General features: G+C 45.0%; 1 protein-coding gene across 3 annotated transcripts in view; it reads right to left on the minus strand.

The window, feature by feature from the left end:
- CACNA2D1 (calcium voltage-gated channel auxiliary subunit alpha2delta 1) overlaps nucleotides 1-14,656 on the minus strand; it is a 720,757-nt gene that overhangs the window by 402,307 nt on the left and 303,794 nt on the right. For all 3 annotated transcript variants that reach the window (XM_075017407.1, XM_075017399.1, XM_075017417.1), the window contains exon 4: nucleotides 5,222-5,281. In XM_075017407.1, coding sequence (XP_074873508.1) covers nucleotides 5,222-5,281 — 60 coding nt within the window. The remainder of the gene's footprint in view (nucleotides 1-5,221; nucleotides 5,282-14,656) is intronic.

A 14,656-nucleotide genomic window follows, 5' to 3' on the forward strand; every position in this document is an offset into this window, starting at 1 on the left:
TTTGGCCCTGGGAGCTCTTCGGCTCTTGTGGCTCATATGTAGCCTGAGTCTCCCTTTGGCACTGCCCCCACTCCATCACATGCTGCTGCTGCTGTGGGGTGTCCCACCCCCTCCGCCCGGGGGCCCCTCAAGGTTCCGCTCCCCCCTGGCCCGGGGATGGGGCATGGCACTGTCATGCAGGGTGGGGGGGGGCAGGGGCTGATGGCTGCAGTGCTGTGAGGGCCATGGCCCTGGTGTCCTTGGGGCCATGGCCATGTGAGCGTGTGGGGGGCCCTGGACACATCTCTGTTACCCCCGCCCCTCCAGCCCAGGGGTGTCCACCAGAGAGGGGTACCTACCTGTGGGTCCGCTCCCACGGTCCGGAGATCCCCGGGGGTCGGAGGCCCTGCTGCTGCTCCGGGATGGCAGGAGGAGGATCTGCAGGCTGGATTCTGCGGAGGAGGAGCCCCCCTCTTCCTCCTCCTCCTCCTCCTGCCGCGATGTCCCGGGGATGGCCTCCAGGGGGGGCCCCTGGGGTGCGGGGCTTGCCTCCGGGGCGGACTCCGGCTGCAGGGCCTGCTGGGGCTCGTCAGCCGAGGTGTCAAGGGTGGCCGGAGGGGAGGAGGTGTGCCGGGAGCCCAGGATGTCCCTGAGCTCCCTGTAAAAGGGGCAAGTGACGGGGGCGGCCCCAGATCGGCTGGCCGCATCCCGGGCCCGGGCGTAACCCTGCCGCAGCTCCTTCACCTTACTCCTCACATGATCAGGAGTGCGGGCAGGGTGACCCCGGGCAGCCAGGCCATCGGCCAGCCGAGCGAACGCATCCGCGTTCCGCCTCTTGCTCCCCATTACCTGGAGCACCTCCTCCTCGCTCCAGAGCCCCAGCAGGTCCCGCAGCTCGGCCTCCATCCAGGAGGGGCCCCGCTGCCGCTTTCCAGACTGGCTGCCCTGGCTCCCCTTGGGGGGGGGCCCTGGGGGCGCTGGGGGGGCTCCTGGCTAGCCATCGCCACTGGGTGGGTGGCTGATGGCTGTGCAGGCTCGCCGCGTGTGCAGGCTGCAGCCTGCACGTTGCCTCAGCTTCCTGCAGAGTCAGGGCGGGGGAGGGGACCTTTAAGGGGCCGCTCCACGCAGCCACCAGTGAGCTGAGGGGCTGGAGAGAGCGTCTCTCAACCCCCCAGATGATGGCCGCCATGGAGGACCCGCCAATTTCGACGTTGCGGGACGCGGATCGTCTACACTGTCCCTACTTCGACGTTGAACGTCGAAGTAGGGCGCTATTCCTATCCCCTCATGGGGTTAGCGACTTCGACGTCTCGCCGCCTAACGTCAAAGTTAACTTCGAAATAGCGCCCAACGCGTGTAGCCGCGACGGGCACTATTTCGAAGTTAGTGCCGCTACTTCGAAGTAGCGTGCACGTGTAGACACAGCTACGCAGAGATTGTGATTACCTTAACCCCAAACGCTCACGGAGAAGTGCATTAATATAAAATTACATTTCAAAAATTACTTTGCGATCTCTCCCTGGTGAGGAATTCTGATGACAGCAGAAGTTATGCTAAAGGGAGTATGCCAACCTGCATCTTTCCTACTGAATGTGAAGGGGGGGAAAAAAAACAACAAAAAACAAAAAACAGGCAAGTGCCCCATGATCAGAGTATCTAAAGCTATCCAGACTCTTATGCACTGAGACCACCAAAACAGCAGATTGTTGCACATTTAAAAAACAGGCTCTTCTGAGCTAGTTACAAGATCTGAATTTGGCCTGACCCTGAGCTGTTTTATTCTCTCTTGGTGCATGTGTCACTATGTATATGGAATAGTGACAGAGAGATAGCCGTGTGAGTCTGTATTCTATCAAAACAAAAAAGCAGTCGTAGCACTTTAAAGTGATAGAATACAGACTAACACGACTACCTCTGTCACTATCCAACATGCAAGGCACTACATTCAGCCGTTTGGACTGGAGACCCCTCAACTAAATGAAAAAACTCACCCAGATCCAGAGAGACACCATCTTTCTCTCCAAACGCAAGAAAATGAACATTGCACCCAAGGGACTGTCAGTGAAAAAGCCATTACAATCAATGTACTACACCGACCTCAGCGAGAATCTATGCCACACACTATATTTTGTTAGTCTTTAAAGTGCTACTTGACTGCTTTTTTGTGTATATGGAACACTGAGTCTAAGAATGATGACATGGAACTGTCTGTCCTGTTTTTAATTGTGTGGGCATATCATTTTAGTGTACATATGAACACAACACGGGTTCATAGCAAGTGTACACAGAAGCATGGCCTGTTCTGCAACACAACATTTTAGTGCACTTATCTGAAGCTGCTCTTGACTAGAAACAGTGTTTTGACACCAATACAGTAATATCACTTCTATATCAGTAGGTACTATGTCAGATAAGTGCCCGAACCAACTGGCAAAAGGTTGCTTCAGAATATAACATCCAACAGGCTGGAATGACATGGCGGCCTGGTAGGCCATTGGCAGTGTTTGTGTTTGGAAATTATGGAGAGAAAGTATGAGGATAGATAGGTAGAGTTGGACTGAGGGAGTCTAAGCCTGTTGGATGCCTGCAAACAGGGCTGTACTTCAGATTTATGGGGGCCTACACAGTTCAGTAAACCCTCGAAATGCGCGATTTCGAGTTGTGCTTAACTCACATTAATGCAAGTTAAGTGCAACTCAAAATCCCACTCCCCCAAGTCCTGGCTCAACCCCTCACAGCCCCAGTTCAAACCCGCCACCCGGTTCAACTCCCCCCGCACGGCTCTGGCTCACCACCCCTGCACACGGCTACGGCTCAACCCCTCCCCAACCAGCCCCAGTTCAAATCCCCTGCCCTAGTTCAAACCCCACACCGCCTGGCTCACTACCCAAGCATGGCTCCAGCTCACCGTCCTGACATGTGGCTCTGGCTCAACCCCCTGCCCTGGTTCATCCCCGCAGCCCCAGTTCAAATCCCCCATGCGCGGCTCCAGTTCAACCTCCCGCTAGCCCTGGTTCAAGCCCCCCACAAACGGCTTTGGCTCAACTCCAACCCCCCATCCCCTGCAACCCTAACCTACCCCAGGCTTAACCCTCCTGCTCCCCTCCCACAGCCCCAATCCACCACCAGTCTTAACCCTCCCCAACTGCCCCCCTCCCAAACCCAGGACTTACCTTTCAAAAGGAGCTCCAAGTGCTCTTGCCGCTTCCCCAGCTGCAGAACGTGTGTTCTGCCGGAGATAAAGCCACCGCCCCCGACCTACACGAAATTCAAGTTATGCAAGGGTGCTCGGGAATGCAACCCTTGCATAACTCAAAGGACTACTGTACTATCATACAGGTGCTCCATGCTCTATTGCAGCCCAGGATGCAGTAGAAAAGAATTTTTTAGTGATGTGATTTTATAATCTTCAGCAACACACTAATGAAATATTATAAAAGTAAATTTTTAAACTAAGATCTTGTAGAACCAACAGAGTAAATTCAGAAAATGACAATATATACCTGGGGTTGGCAAATGTCTGCTAAATGGTTAAGGTATCACTTGGATGGCTCTTTCACAGGTTCAATGTTCTGCTAAAAAGTCTGACAGGCATTCTCACTTTTAAGTTAACTAGATCCTCTCTGGAGGACACAGAGCCACAGAAGAGGTATAGGAAGAAGGAGGTGTGTAGACATTAAGACTCAGTGGTGACTGTATATTCTACATATGGGTAAGGATAGCTTTACCTGAGAACCCTCTCAGCTACTGTTTTCCAGGTGAAGAAAAATGTTTATTTCCCACCCCCCAACCCACTTCACTGCCAATGGGACAACTAATGAAGAGTTTCAATGGCAAGGAGAAAAACTATCTGGTAGTATCTATTAATCCATCTCAGAGATCCCTTTACCCTAGTGTTTCTCGTGGGCATCTTGAAGTCATTAGAAGGTATGTGTACACAAATGTTGCCAGGCTGGGCACTGATAGTCTTTGAATACACCTGAAGAACATTCAACCTATTCTTTAGCAATGCAGCTCATAACGGGCTGTAACAGTCACCACATGTCATGAAGGCGGTGTTTGAGAAGGAACAAAGCTGGAAGTTTCCTGAAGAAACTCTCTGCGTAAAACAGCAATATTCTGAGTATTAGTCAAGCGAAGAGTTTTCATATTCTCATCATAATGCTAAGGTCCTGCTACAAATTGACTAAAATCAATGGGAGTCTGGTTCCTGCCAAATTCATGACCATGAAAAATGGGTCAGACAGTGAAATTTGATCTCCCACTTGAAGTCTGGCACAAAGCCCAAGGCAGGTTCCAGATGTTAGTCTTGGGGGGGGGGGGGATGGGGGAGATGAGGAAGGATAAGACTTCCTCCTCTCCTGCAGGGGTGCTCTTGGGGTGGGATGGATGCATCTCCTGACTCCAAGCTCCACTGTGCCACATGTTATTTCCCCTGCTGTACAGGGGCTGCAGCTTCAGCTAATGCTGAACCCCAGCTGTCAGCTCCTCAATACAGCAGCAGACTGCCAGAAAACCAGACATACCGTTACCCACCCCCCACCCCATACCTTGCAACCCTCATATCTGTGCTGCTGCTGTGGTGCTGGCCTTAGAGCTGGACACCCACCTGCAGCCTTCCCCTCTCTGGTTGCCTATCTCTGAAGGCAGCACTCCCTGTCAGAAGCAGGTCAGAAGTCAGAGTGGCAATGTTTTATCTGCCCCCTCGAACAACCTTGGGATTCTCCCACTCTGAATTGTTCGGGTGTTGGGATCACCATGGTTACAATAGCAACCAGAGTTTTAAGTAACTTCTCATTTTATTGGACCTAGTCTCCAATTGGGAGTCAGAGGAATGCAATAAAGGGGGAGAGAATGATTTTTTTTTCTTCTTTCCTAGCTTCTTGATAACCAGTGTAGAGGATGAGGAATGCTGTTTTGTAACTGGTGAGTGAATCTCAATATGGTGTTAACTATCAGTTCGGGGAGAATTCGCTTTCCTTTTTTGCAGCCTGCCATAAACTTGCCATTTTCACCCCAGTGTTCTTCAGAAGCTGATTCACCTTAAATGTGTGCATTGCTCACTGCAAAGCAAATTAACATAGCTGAAGCACTGACACATCCATTATTTTCAGTGGAAGAGGTCCCTACCGATATACCTTGTTTGAAGTTAGGCTTGGAAAACAAAACAAAAAAAAGTGAATGGGAATTTTAAAGTGGGAAATTATGCAAAAAGTGCATTGGGGAAACATGAAAAACTTACCCCAAACTCATCCCTCCACTGATGTGATGCTTGAAATTTTTCTGCTTCTGTTGCAAGGCGCTGAGGAAAAAGACAGAGAAGACATCCATTTTAGTATTTTTAATACGTGTCTTATATTATGATGGTTTGTAAACAATGGTCATTATGGCTAAATCTATACAGCAGCCTTATTTCAAAATAGGCATATTCCTCCTGCAGTAAAGTTTACTGATTCTGAAATTATGCATCCTCTATTTCAAATTTATTTCAAAACAGCATGTGTGTAGTGTAGCAGACAGCAAAGTTATTTCAAGATAACAGCTATTATCCTGAAATAACTTGGCTGTATGACCATAGCCTACAAGAAAACCTATTTTTCCAGCCCTAGTAACAGCCAGCTGCATAACAGTGCTGTTAAGATGACACCAAGGTGTCGCAGTTGGTAGCCAGTTTCCAATGTATGGTTTCTTAATTTTTTTTTTGTGGGGACATTAAACTCAAGAGAATATGAGAGATCACTGTAAAGACTGAACATCTGCAGCTGGTACGTACTCAATACAGTAAACTCTTTCATATCTGGCAGCCCCAGGACTGGGAAGCTGCCAGGTATTCACATACTCTGGATAATAAAGAAGTATGCCTAGCAATGCATAACACTAAAGAAAAACAAGATTAGATATTAAGAAACAAAGAACCAAGTATGCACAGACCTTTATTTACCAATACTAGTATTGTACACTGTAAATGTATACTGTATTTGCTGAATTTATTTGTATTTATTTTCACTATACTGTACTTATGGAAAACGTACCTAAAATTTTCTTATGGTTAAAATGCTGGTTATTTGAGAGTTCTGGATGATAGAACGCTGGTTTAGAGAGTGTTTACTGTACATTGGACCCTTGGCTGAACATCCAGTTGAGCCCAAAGGGTGAAGATCAGGCCATATGTATAAAGCCCAAGAAATAATGCTTTACTTAAGTTGCTCCACCTGCTCTGGTATATGAGAAACCAATAATACACAGTTTCTTCAGCTTGGAAGCAGGACCCTGGGCTTAGGAATAGCAGCATTGCCATATTAATGATCTTCCTCATTTCTTCTTGGCTGCTAGCTCAGTCTGTTGATTCAAACAGCTACTGCTAGCTCACTGAGGCTTCAAGTTATTTTTATCTGCCTAATACAAATTGATATTAGAAACATTCATTTTAATCCATCACAGTGGTGTCACAGATATCACAAGATATTCTGAGATCTTAGCCATCATGATACAATTAAAACGGCCTCTGTCAGAAACCCCACTCTTTGTTTCACCTCCTTTCCTGCCTACTCATCGTTAAGCCTGTCTGTCTCATTAACAGCAGTTGGTCCAATAAAATATATTACCTCTCCCACCTTTTCTCTCCAATTCCCTGGGACCAACACAGCCATAACAATGCTGCACATTGACTGTAAATAATTTAGCACCTGAATTTTTCCCTTCTAAGTCAAAGAATATTTTCAGAAACCCAACACTAGTGGTAAAACTTTTTAACCCCATCTCTCTGTTGCTCAATTCACATGTATTTACCTAAAAGATAAAGCTGAAGTCCTCATCACTGAATTACCCACCGGGGGAAGTAAAAAAACAAATTGACAGGGCCAGATGAATACCCAGAACCCAGCTACTTCAAGATAGGCCCATAACAACCAGCAACAGAACACCACTGGTCAATACCTACAGCTCCCAACTCAAACCACTGCAACGCATCATTAAAGACATACAACCCACCCTTAATCAGGATGCCACACTATAGAAGGCTCTAGGTGACAGGCTTGTTCTCTCCTACAGACAACCTCCCAACCTTATGAGGATTCCTACCAGCAACCGCAGACTATTCCAAGCTAATACCAATCCTGGAACTTTTCCTCGCCAGCAAGCCCCGTTGCCAGCTTTGTACACATATTTATTCTGTGTTAGTCTTTAAAGTGATACTGGACTTATTTTTTGTTTTATTAGGAAACATGGAATTCCAAACCTAGAGCAAGCCTCTGACCCTATCTAGCTTGTTGTCCTCCCTCTAGCAATAGCCAGTCACTGATACATCAGCAGGTCAGGACAATAAACTACTTACACAAACAGAATGCCTTAGTCTAGGTATCAGAGAGGTAGCCGGGTTAGTCTGTGTCTTCAAAAACAACAAGAAGTCTTGTGGCACCTTATAGATTAACAGACAAATAATGCCACAGGACTTCTTTTAGTACAGGTAATCAGTGCATAAGCACTGGGACAGACCTCAGTTTATTATCTTGATCATCAAGGGACAACTCCAATATCTGTTAAAGCAGTGGAAAGATCCTCATTGACTGCAATGGGCTTTGGATCAAATCCTATCTGAAATAAATTGGTGATGTCAGTTTCATTTCCCATGGACTGATAACAACAATGGATTTAGAATGTGTACATTCTCACTCTGGTTTGCAGTCTCAGCAAAGAGGCCAAGACCTGAATGATCCCCTCCCAGTTGCCGGTGCCTTTAGGAAAGAGTGACTACAGTAGTTGGTGAGAAAGTAGTAAGATGCTTCCCTTGTGGCTGTCAGTGTCGGACCAGCAGTGTGGACAGAGGAAGTCAAATTCCAGGATTGGCAGGCTGGCATGTTTCATAAGCACAGCATTCATTTTAATTCATTATTATTATTTGTTTGCAATCATCCTATAAACAATGTCAGATACTACCCTGTTCTGCTGCCAAAGCAGAGCTGTGCCCCCTCTACTTTTGTTAGGCAATTCAAACCATTCACAGCTAATAGGAAATTACTGATGTGTTATCAGCATTGCCACCCACAATTACCTTCCAAGTGGCCTGCTTCCATATTTGCAAAACAAAAACATTTTTCTTATAATACAATGCACTATGCTAGGACAAAGCATAGCTTGCCCCCATATATTTCATTAGATTAATTCATTACATCAAATACGTGCATGTGACAATGCATGAGCATAAGACATTGGGATGGGAATTTATAAATTCCCATTTCTTTGCTTGATAAGCCCAGTCCTACATGAAATTGTAGAAGATGTGCTCTGATGAGCTATAGCTGCTTCAAAGACATATTTTACAGTAACAAAGCAAAGGAGGACAGAGTGATAGCATCGCACAAAACCATACAAACAGATATTTCTGTGTATGGGCTTCTTGTACATTGTCTCAATATGCCCTTGAATGACAGCACTGAACTGCTTCTGGTTTGTAGAGACAAGAGGAACTCAACTGGTGGACAAAACTTGTAAATGGGTTACAATGGAGGAATCTCCATTTGCATTGCCTCTAAAGATTTCAGAGGAAGTAAGCAGCAACCACAGATAAGCCTGTCTTTGAAATCTGAAGAGACTCATCTTAAAAAGTTGTCCATTTTTTGTGCTAAACTGTACTTTGCAGTGGAAGCACCAAAAGCCAAAAAGAAAGTCAATTCTCACAGTATTTCTACTGAATGGAGGAATTAATAAACCAAAATCATGAAAGATTCTCTTCTCTTGACCTTCCCAGCCAAGCTTTTCAGTCATGGCGTTTCATGTACCTTGGATAAGCACCTCTATGTGTGCAATCAAATCTAAATAAAACTACTTAGCATAGCGGTAGTATTTTATACCTCTAGGTCTCAAAATATCTTACAATATCTACCCACCTTTCTATCTACATTTTGTATTTGGAGACACTGAAACAGAGAGCAGTACAGCCCCGTGTTTACAAACTTGACATTTAATGCCAGCTGCCCAATATTACATAGCTGGGGCCCAATTTTCTAAGACAGTCACATGTCCAACTGCAGATGTTCAATACCTCTGCAAATCAGGCCCTAGTTGGTCAAAGCTAGGCATGAAAACACACAGCACCTTTAGAACCTTAGGCCAAGTTCATAAATAAACTGGAAATAAAAAATGGTGAACAAGGTGAACAGAGCCAGTACAAGTCTGTTGCTTTATTCACTGGCCAACACTACTTTTCCATTCACCTATTCTAGTCCCATGGTCCTCTGGTATCTGTGCCTTATTGTGGCTGAACAACTTCCATGCTCTAATGACCCTCAGAACTTGTGTCATTAGAGGCATTTTGTCTTGTCTGTGGGGAAGAGACCAGACAAAACAGACACCATGGTCCTCCAGGACAGGAGTTAAGCACAAGCTTAACAACCCTGATCTATTAAAAAAATGTATTGGTTACAGAAACAATATAAAAAAAATTGACCTTTGCAGCATATGATATCAGGAGTCAATGACCCACATGACAGACTCTATAGCTATGTCTACACGTGAAGCCTACAACGAAGTAGCTTATTTCGATGTAGCGACATCGAAATAGGCTATTTCGATGAATAACGTCTACACGTCCTCCAGGGCTGGCAACGTCGACGTTCAACATCGATGTTGCGCAGCACCACATCGAAATAGGCGTTGCGAGGGAATGTCTACATGCCAAAGTAGCACACATCGAAATAAGGGTGCCAGGCACAGCTGCAGACAGAGTCACAGGGCGGACTCAACCGCAAGCTGCTCCCTTAAAGGGCCCCTCCCAGACACACTTGCACTAAACAACACAAGATCCACAGAGCCGACAACTGGTTGCAGACCCTGTGCATGCAGCATGGATCCCCAGCTGCAGCAGCAGCAGCCAGAAGCCCTGGGCTAAGGGTTGCTGCTCACGGTGACCATAGAGCCCCGCAGGGGCTGGAGAGAGCGTCTCTCAACCCCTAACCTGATGGCCACCATGGCGGACCCCGCTATCTCGATGTTGCAGGACGCGGATCGTCTACACGTGCCCTACTTCGACGTTCAACTTCGAAGTAGGGTGCTATTCCCATCCCCTCATGGGGTTAGTGGCTTCGACGTCTCACCGCCTAACGTCGATGTTAACATCGAAATAGAGCCCAACACATGTAGCCGTGATGGGCGCTATTTCAAAGTTAGTGCCGCTACTTCGAAGTAGCGTGCACGTGTAGACACGGCTTATGTGTGCTGAATGGAAGCTACTGACGTGCCCAGTACCAAGAACGAAATTTGTTTCTTGGAACCAATGGACAATACATGAAAAAATGAAGCTAGATTGGGTCACAAGCAGAAATTAGATGCCACAGCACAAATGTCAATGAAAGCAGATGGATGGGCTCAGGTAGATTAACAACAGCCTCAGGAGAAATTCTTCTGTATTCTAGACAGGATAATGAACAACACCATAAAGGGACTGTCATCCTTTCTAGGATAGGGGAAAAGAAGAGTTTGAGTGGAAGTCCAACAGTAACAGACTTATGAGAGCCGCACTGAAAGGGAAACACAACAGTAATATCACCCTGATTCAGTGCAATGTCCCTGCAAATGACAGTGAAGAAGCAGCAAAGGACAAATTCTACCCTACACTACAGGAAGAGCTAGAGAGTGTATTACACCACCACCTATCTTCACAGGAGACCTGAATGCTAAGATAGATACAGACAGCACAAATGATGACAGAGCAATGAGAAGACATATGTAGTACCATGAATGAAAATGGAGGGAGGCTTGTTGAGTTCTCCAGTACAAACAATATAGTCATTGACAAAGATAATGAGAAATCCTGTGGGACTTTATAGACTAAAAGATACATTGAAGCATAAGCTTTCCTGGGCAAAAACAGCTTATGCTCCAATATATGTTAGTTTATAAGGTGCCACAGAACTTCTAATTGTTTTTACAGATACAGACTAACACAGCTACCCCTCTGATGATAGTCACTGGCAGAATCCTGTTTCAACATCATGAAATTCACCAGCTGATATGATGTTCTCTAAGTAATAGAGATAACAAGACAGACCATATGGTGATCAATAGCAGTGCTCACTGTAAGATGTGGAAGTAAGAACGGAAGCAGATGCTGCCAGCCACCTTTTTGACAGCCTTCATCAAGCTAAAAGTGGGTGGGTGGGTCCACCAATAAGGGACAGACATTATGATATCGACAAAAGGCCTTCATTCTGCAGTTAAAGAACAGGTTTCAAGCATTTGCAGACCTTGATGAAGAAATGGGAAATGCACATAAGAGTACAGCCAGCACATGGAACACCACAGAAACAAGATGAGCACCTAAAAATGTTTTACAAGAAAAATCTCAGAAGATATAGGACAAATACCACAAGCAGTATAGCAAGGTCCACTGAAAGGTCAAACTTTTTTTGTTTGTTTTTGTTTTTTGTTTTGAGAGCAAACAAACTACACTGTATTAGTAATCTGGCAACAAAAGCAGAGGGAAAAAATGCACTGACCACAGCATTTCAAAGAATTGCAGTACGGCAGCCACCTAAAGTAGCAGCAAACATCCAGGAAGAAGATCTTGATATCAACACAGATCCTCCAACTAAGGAAGAGAACACTGATGCCATCAAATTGATTGCCACAAGAAATATAATGGGACTTTCAGTGTTGTCCCACCATCACCAGTATGGGTAGAAGACCATGTTCTCATCAATGTAGAAATAATGACAAATTTGGCAACACCATCAGCCAGGATGGTGAAACAAGCCAAGACATCTGAAACAAAATCAGTAAATCCAGGAACATCTTCAAGGGGTTTTAAATACAGTCTGGTGATCGTCAGAAAAAAAAATCAAAATTGATCAGAGCTGTGTACTTTCAACCCTATTTTACACTGCAGAATAAATAAATAAAAATATATGGAGATATGCATCTCATAGAGCTGGCAGGGACCTGGGGTGGGGTCATTGAGTCCAATCCTGTGTCCTCTTGGCAGGACCAACCTTCCCATTTTTCTTAAATCTAGTTGCCTCAGATCCCTAAATGGCCCCCCTCAAAGAGCGAACTCACAACCCTGTGTTTAGCAGGTGGAAGCTTGAATCACTGAGCTACCCCTTCACCCACAAAGTGATTTTCCTTATTTTTTAAATAAGAGTGTTGTGAGAAAGAAATATGGAGATATACTTATCACATAGAACTGAAAGGGACCTTAAGAGCTCATTGAATCCAGTCCTCTGCCCTTATGGCAGGACCTATCACCATCCCCGACAGATTTTTCTTTCAATATGTTTGCCTCAGATCCCTAAATGGCCCACCCCAGGACTGGGTTCACAACCCTGCATTTAACTAGCCAAAGCTCAAATCACCAAGCTATCCCTCCCTGCAGGAACAAGACTTGAATGTTGGGGAATGTGAAAGTATGACCTGTCCAAACTACCTTAACTCCATACAACCTGCCTCAGTATCTTTTGGCCTTGAACAATCTCAAACCAAGATGTCTGGACACAGTGCAGCCAAAAGGACATGGAGTGCCATCATTACAAAGAGATGTTGGAGATGGACTGGCTATGGGCCTCTGACATAAACTGATTACATCACCAGGATGGCAACGAGATGTACATCTGAAGGCAATTAAAAATGAGGCCACCCAAGCACAAAATGGTGAAGAGCTCTGGACACTGAGCTGAAAAACTTCTGCACAGACGGTAAACCACTGAAAAACTTGCTAGAAACAGAGAAGTGGAGTAGCTTCACTGCTACCTAAAAACTTACTGTTAACAGAAAGAATATTAAAAATTATCCCATAGAGGTAATACTTAACATTGCTCCTACCTGAAATTATTTTTATTTATTGTTTATTTTTAAAATCAGATCTGCTGTCCCTTGTTTTCTTGATACTTGCTGTTCAGTTGTGCATTACCTTCAATAACCTTCCTGTCAGTGAGGCGACAATTATTAATATGAAAACTACTAGCTTTTGAAACGCTGTCTGTTCACAAGCAGGTATTCTCTTCCACACACTGAAAAGGAGCATTGCTTGCAGTTACATTTCTTTGAATCTTTCTGAGAACTGCTACCTGAAAGTAAAATATCCCTTGTGGAAGACTGCAAGAAAATGCAAAGAGATCCAAGGTTTAGGTTTATTTCTACTTTTCTGTAACTTTAAAACAAGTTACAAAAAAAAATACTACATAAAATCTGCTAACAGTCAATCTTAGAACTGTCAGTTTTAAAGGTCTAGTCCCCAGATCCCCAAAAGACCTTTGATGAACCATAGTTTGCAGGAACAAGACCTGAAGAAGCTTTATCTGATCGGTGGAAAGATCAGCTCCCTAAAAGGCCTATTCATCTTCCAACGTTCCCCTTTCTTGTGTGTCATATTTTTATCTCCCTGTATCCAGCACAGACTTCTGACAGTTAATGGCTCTATCACAATTATATTCAGCACAATGAAATCAATCATCTTGTCCTCCCTACTTCCCCTCCTCAAGTATCTCATCTTGAAATAATATTTGACTACTCCTTGTTACATTAAGCCATAATGAAATGTGCAATCCATGTTATTAGAACTCGATAGTCTGACAAAAACTTGCTAAAATACTGAATTGTAAGGAACTTTTTAGGTCATTTAAAAAGAGAGACACTCAGGGAAACTAGAACAGCATCACAGCTGGCTTCAAATAATTTAGAAATATAGAATGAACTTCAAATGCTTTTGTGAATAACATAAAAGATATCAGAGAAAAATATGTGCAAATTATACATACATATAACTATTTCATATTATAAATGAAAATATACTGTTACACAGATATTAGTGTATTTTAATAAATAATAAAACACCAAAAGTGATGGAACTAATGGAAACAAAGGGGTTGGGTTGGGCACTGGGTAAACAGTTCCTGCTGGAAAGAGGCAGCAGTGAAAGAATTTTCAAGAGAATGCTGTTTTTAAAATGTTTTAATGAAATCTGATGGAGCACTGAAAGTTATAAGAATGATTTCTTGGTTCACAATGCTTCTACTTTCTCTCTATAAAGGTGGTCTTAATTAACCCCTGCTAATGGGACTAGATTCTGCTACCTTTACTCACCTATGGTAACTTAATCTGTAAGGTTATGTCTACATGGGCACCCTCTGTGGACAGGTGGTGCTATTGGCAGCGTTACCTCAGCAAAACATGCATCAACAGAGACTACACGCATTAAAGTGGCTCCTGTTCCGTCGACAGAGAAAATCTCCACAGCACCCAGACCTGTCGACAGAAGAAGCCTGTTAACCCTGGAAGCGCGGCATGCATGGTGGGCAAGCCCTTCCAGGTGTGCCAGCTCCACATGCCCTTAATGGGCCTCCTGCCAAGACTGTCCCTGTATGAGGTGAGACTGGTAGAACCCTGCTGGATGCAGCTAAGCACCTAAAGGGACTGCAGCCGGATCTCACATATATGCTCCCACTGCCACTAGTCCTCATGGGGGTCTTCTACCACATCTGGGAGGACAGCCATGAGGAGGACCCCGCAGACAATGGTCCCATGTCCCTGGTACCCTTGCAGCCCTCCCCCTGTCGGGGCCCTAACTAGTCTGGCGGTATCCCACCAGCAACACCTGGTGGGACCGTCTAGTCATGGGGCAACGGGAAGACCACGACTGGCTTCAAAATTTCCAAAAGTGGAAGGCCACCTTTCTCAAGCTGTGCCA

The sequence above is a fragment of the Carettochelys insculpta genome, chromosome 1 (genome assembly GCF_033958435.1).
Source record: "Carettochelys insculpta isolate YL-2023 chromosome 1, ASM3395843v1, whole genome shotgun sequence".
In the NCBI taxonomy this organism is placed as follows: domain Eukaryota; kingdom Metazoa; phylum Chordata; order Testudines; family Carettochelyidae; genus Carettochelys; species Carettochelys insculpta.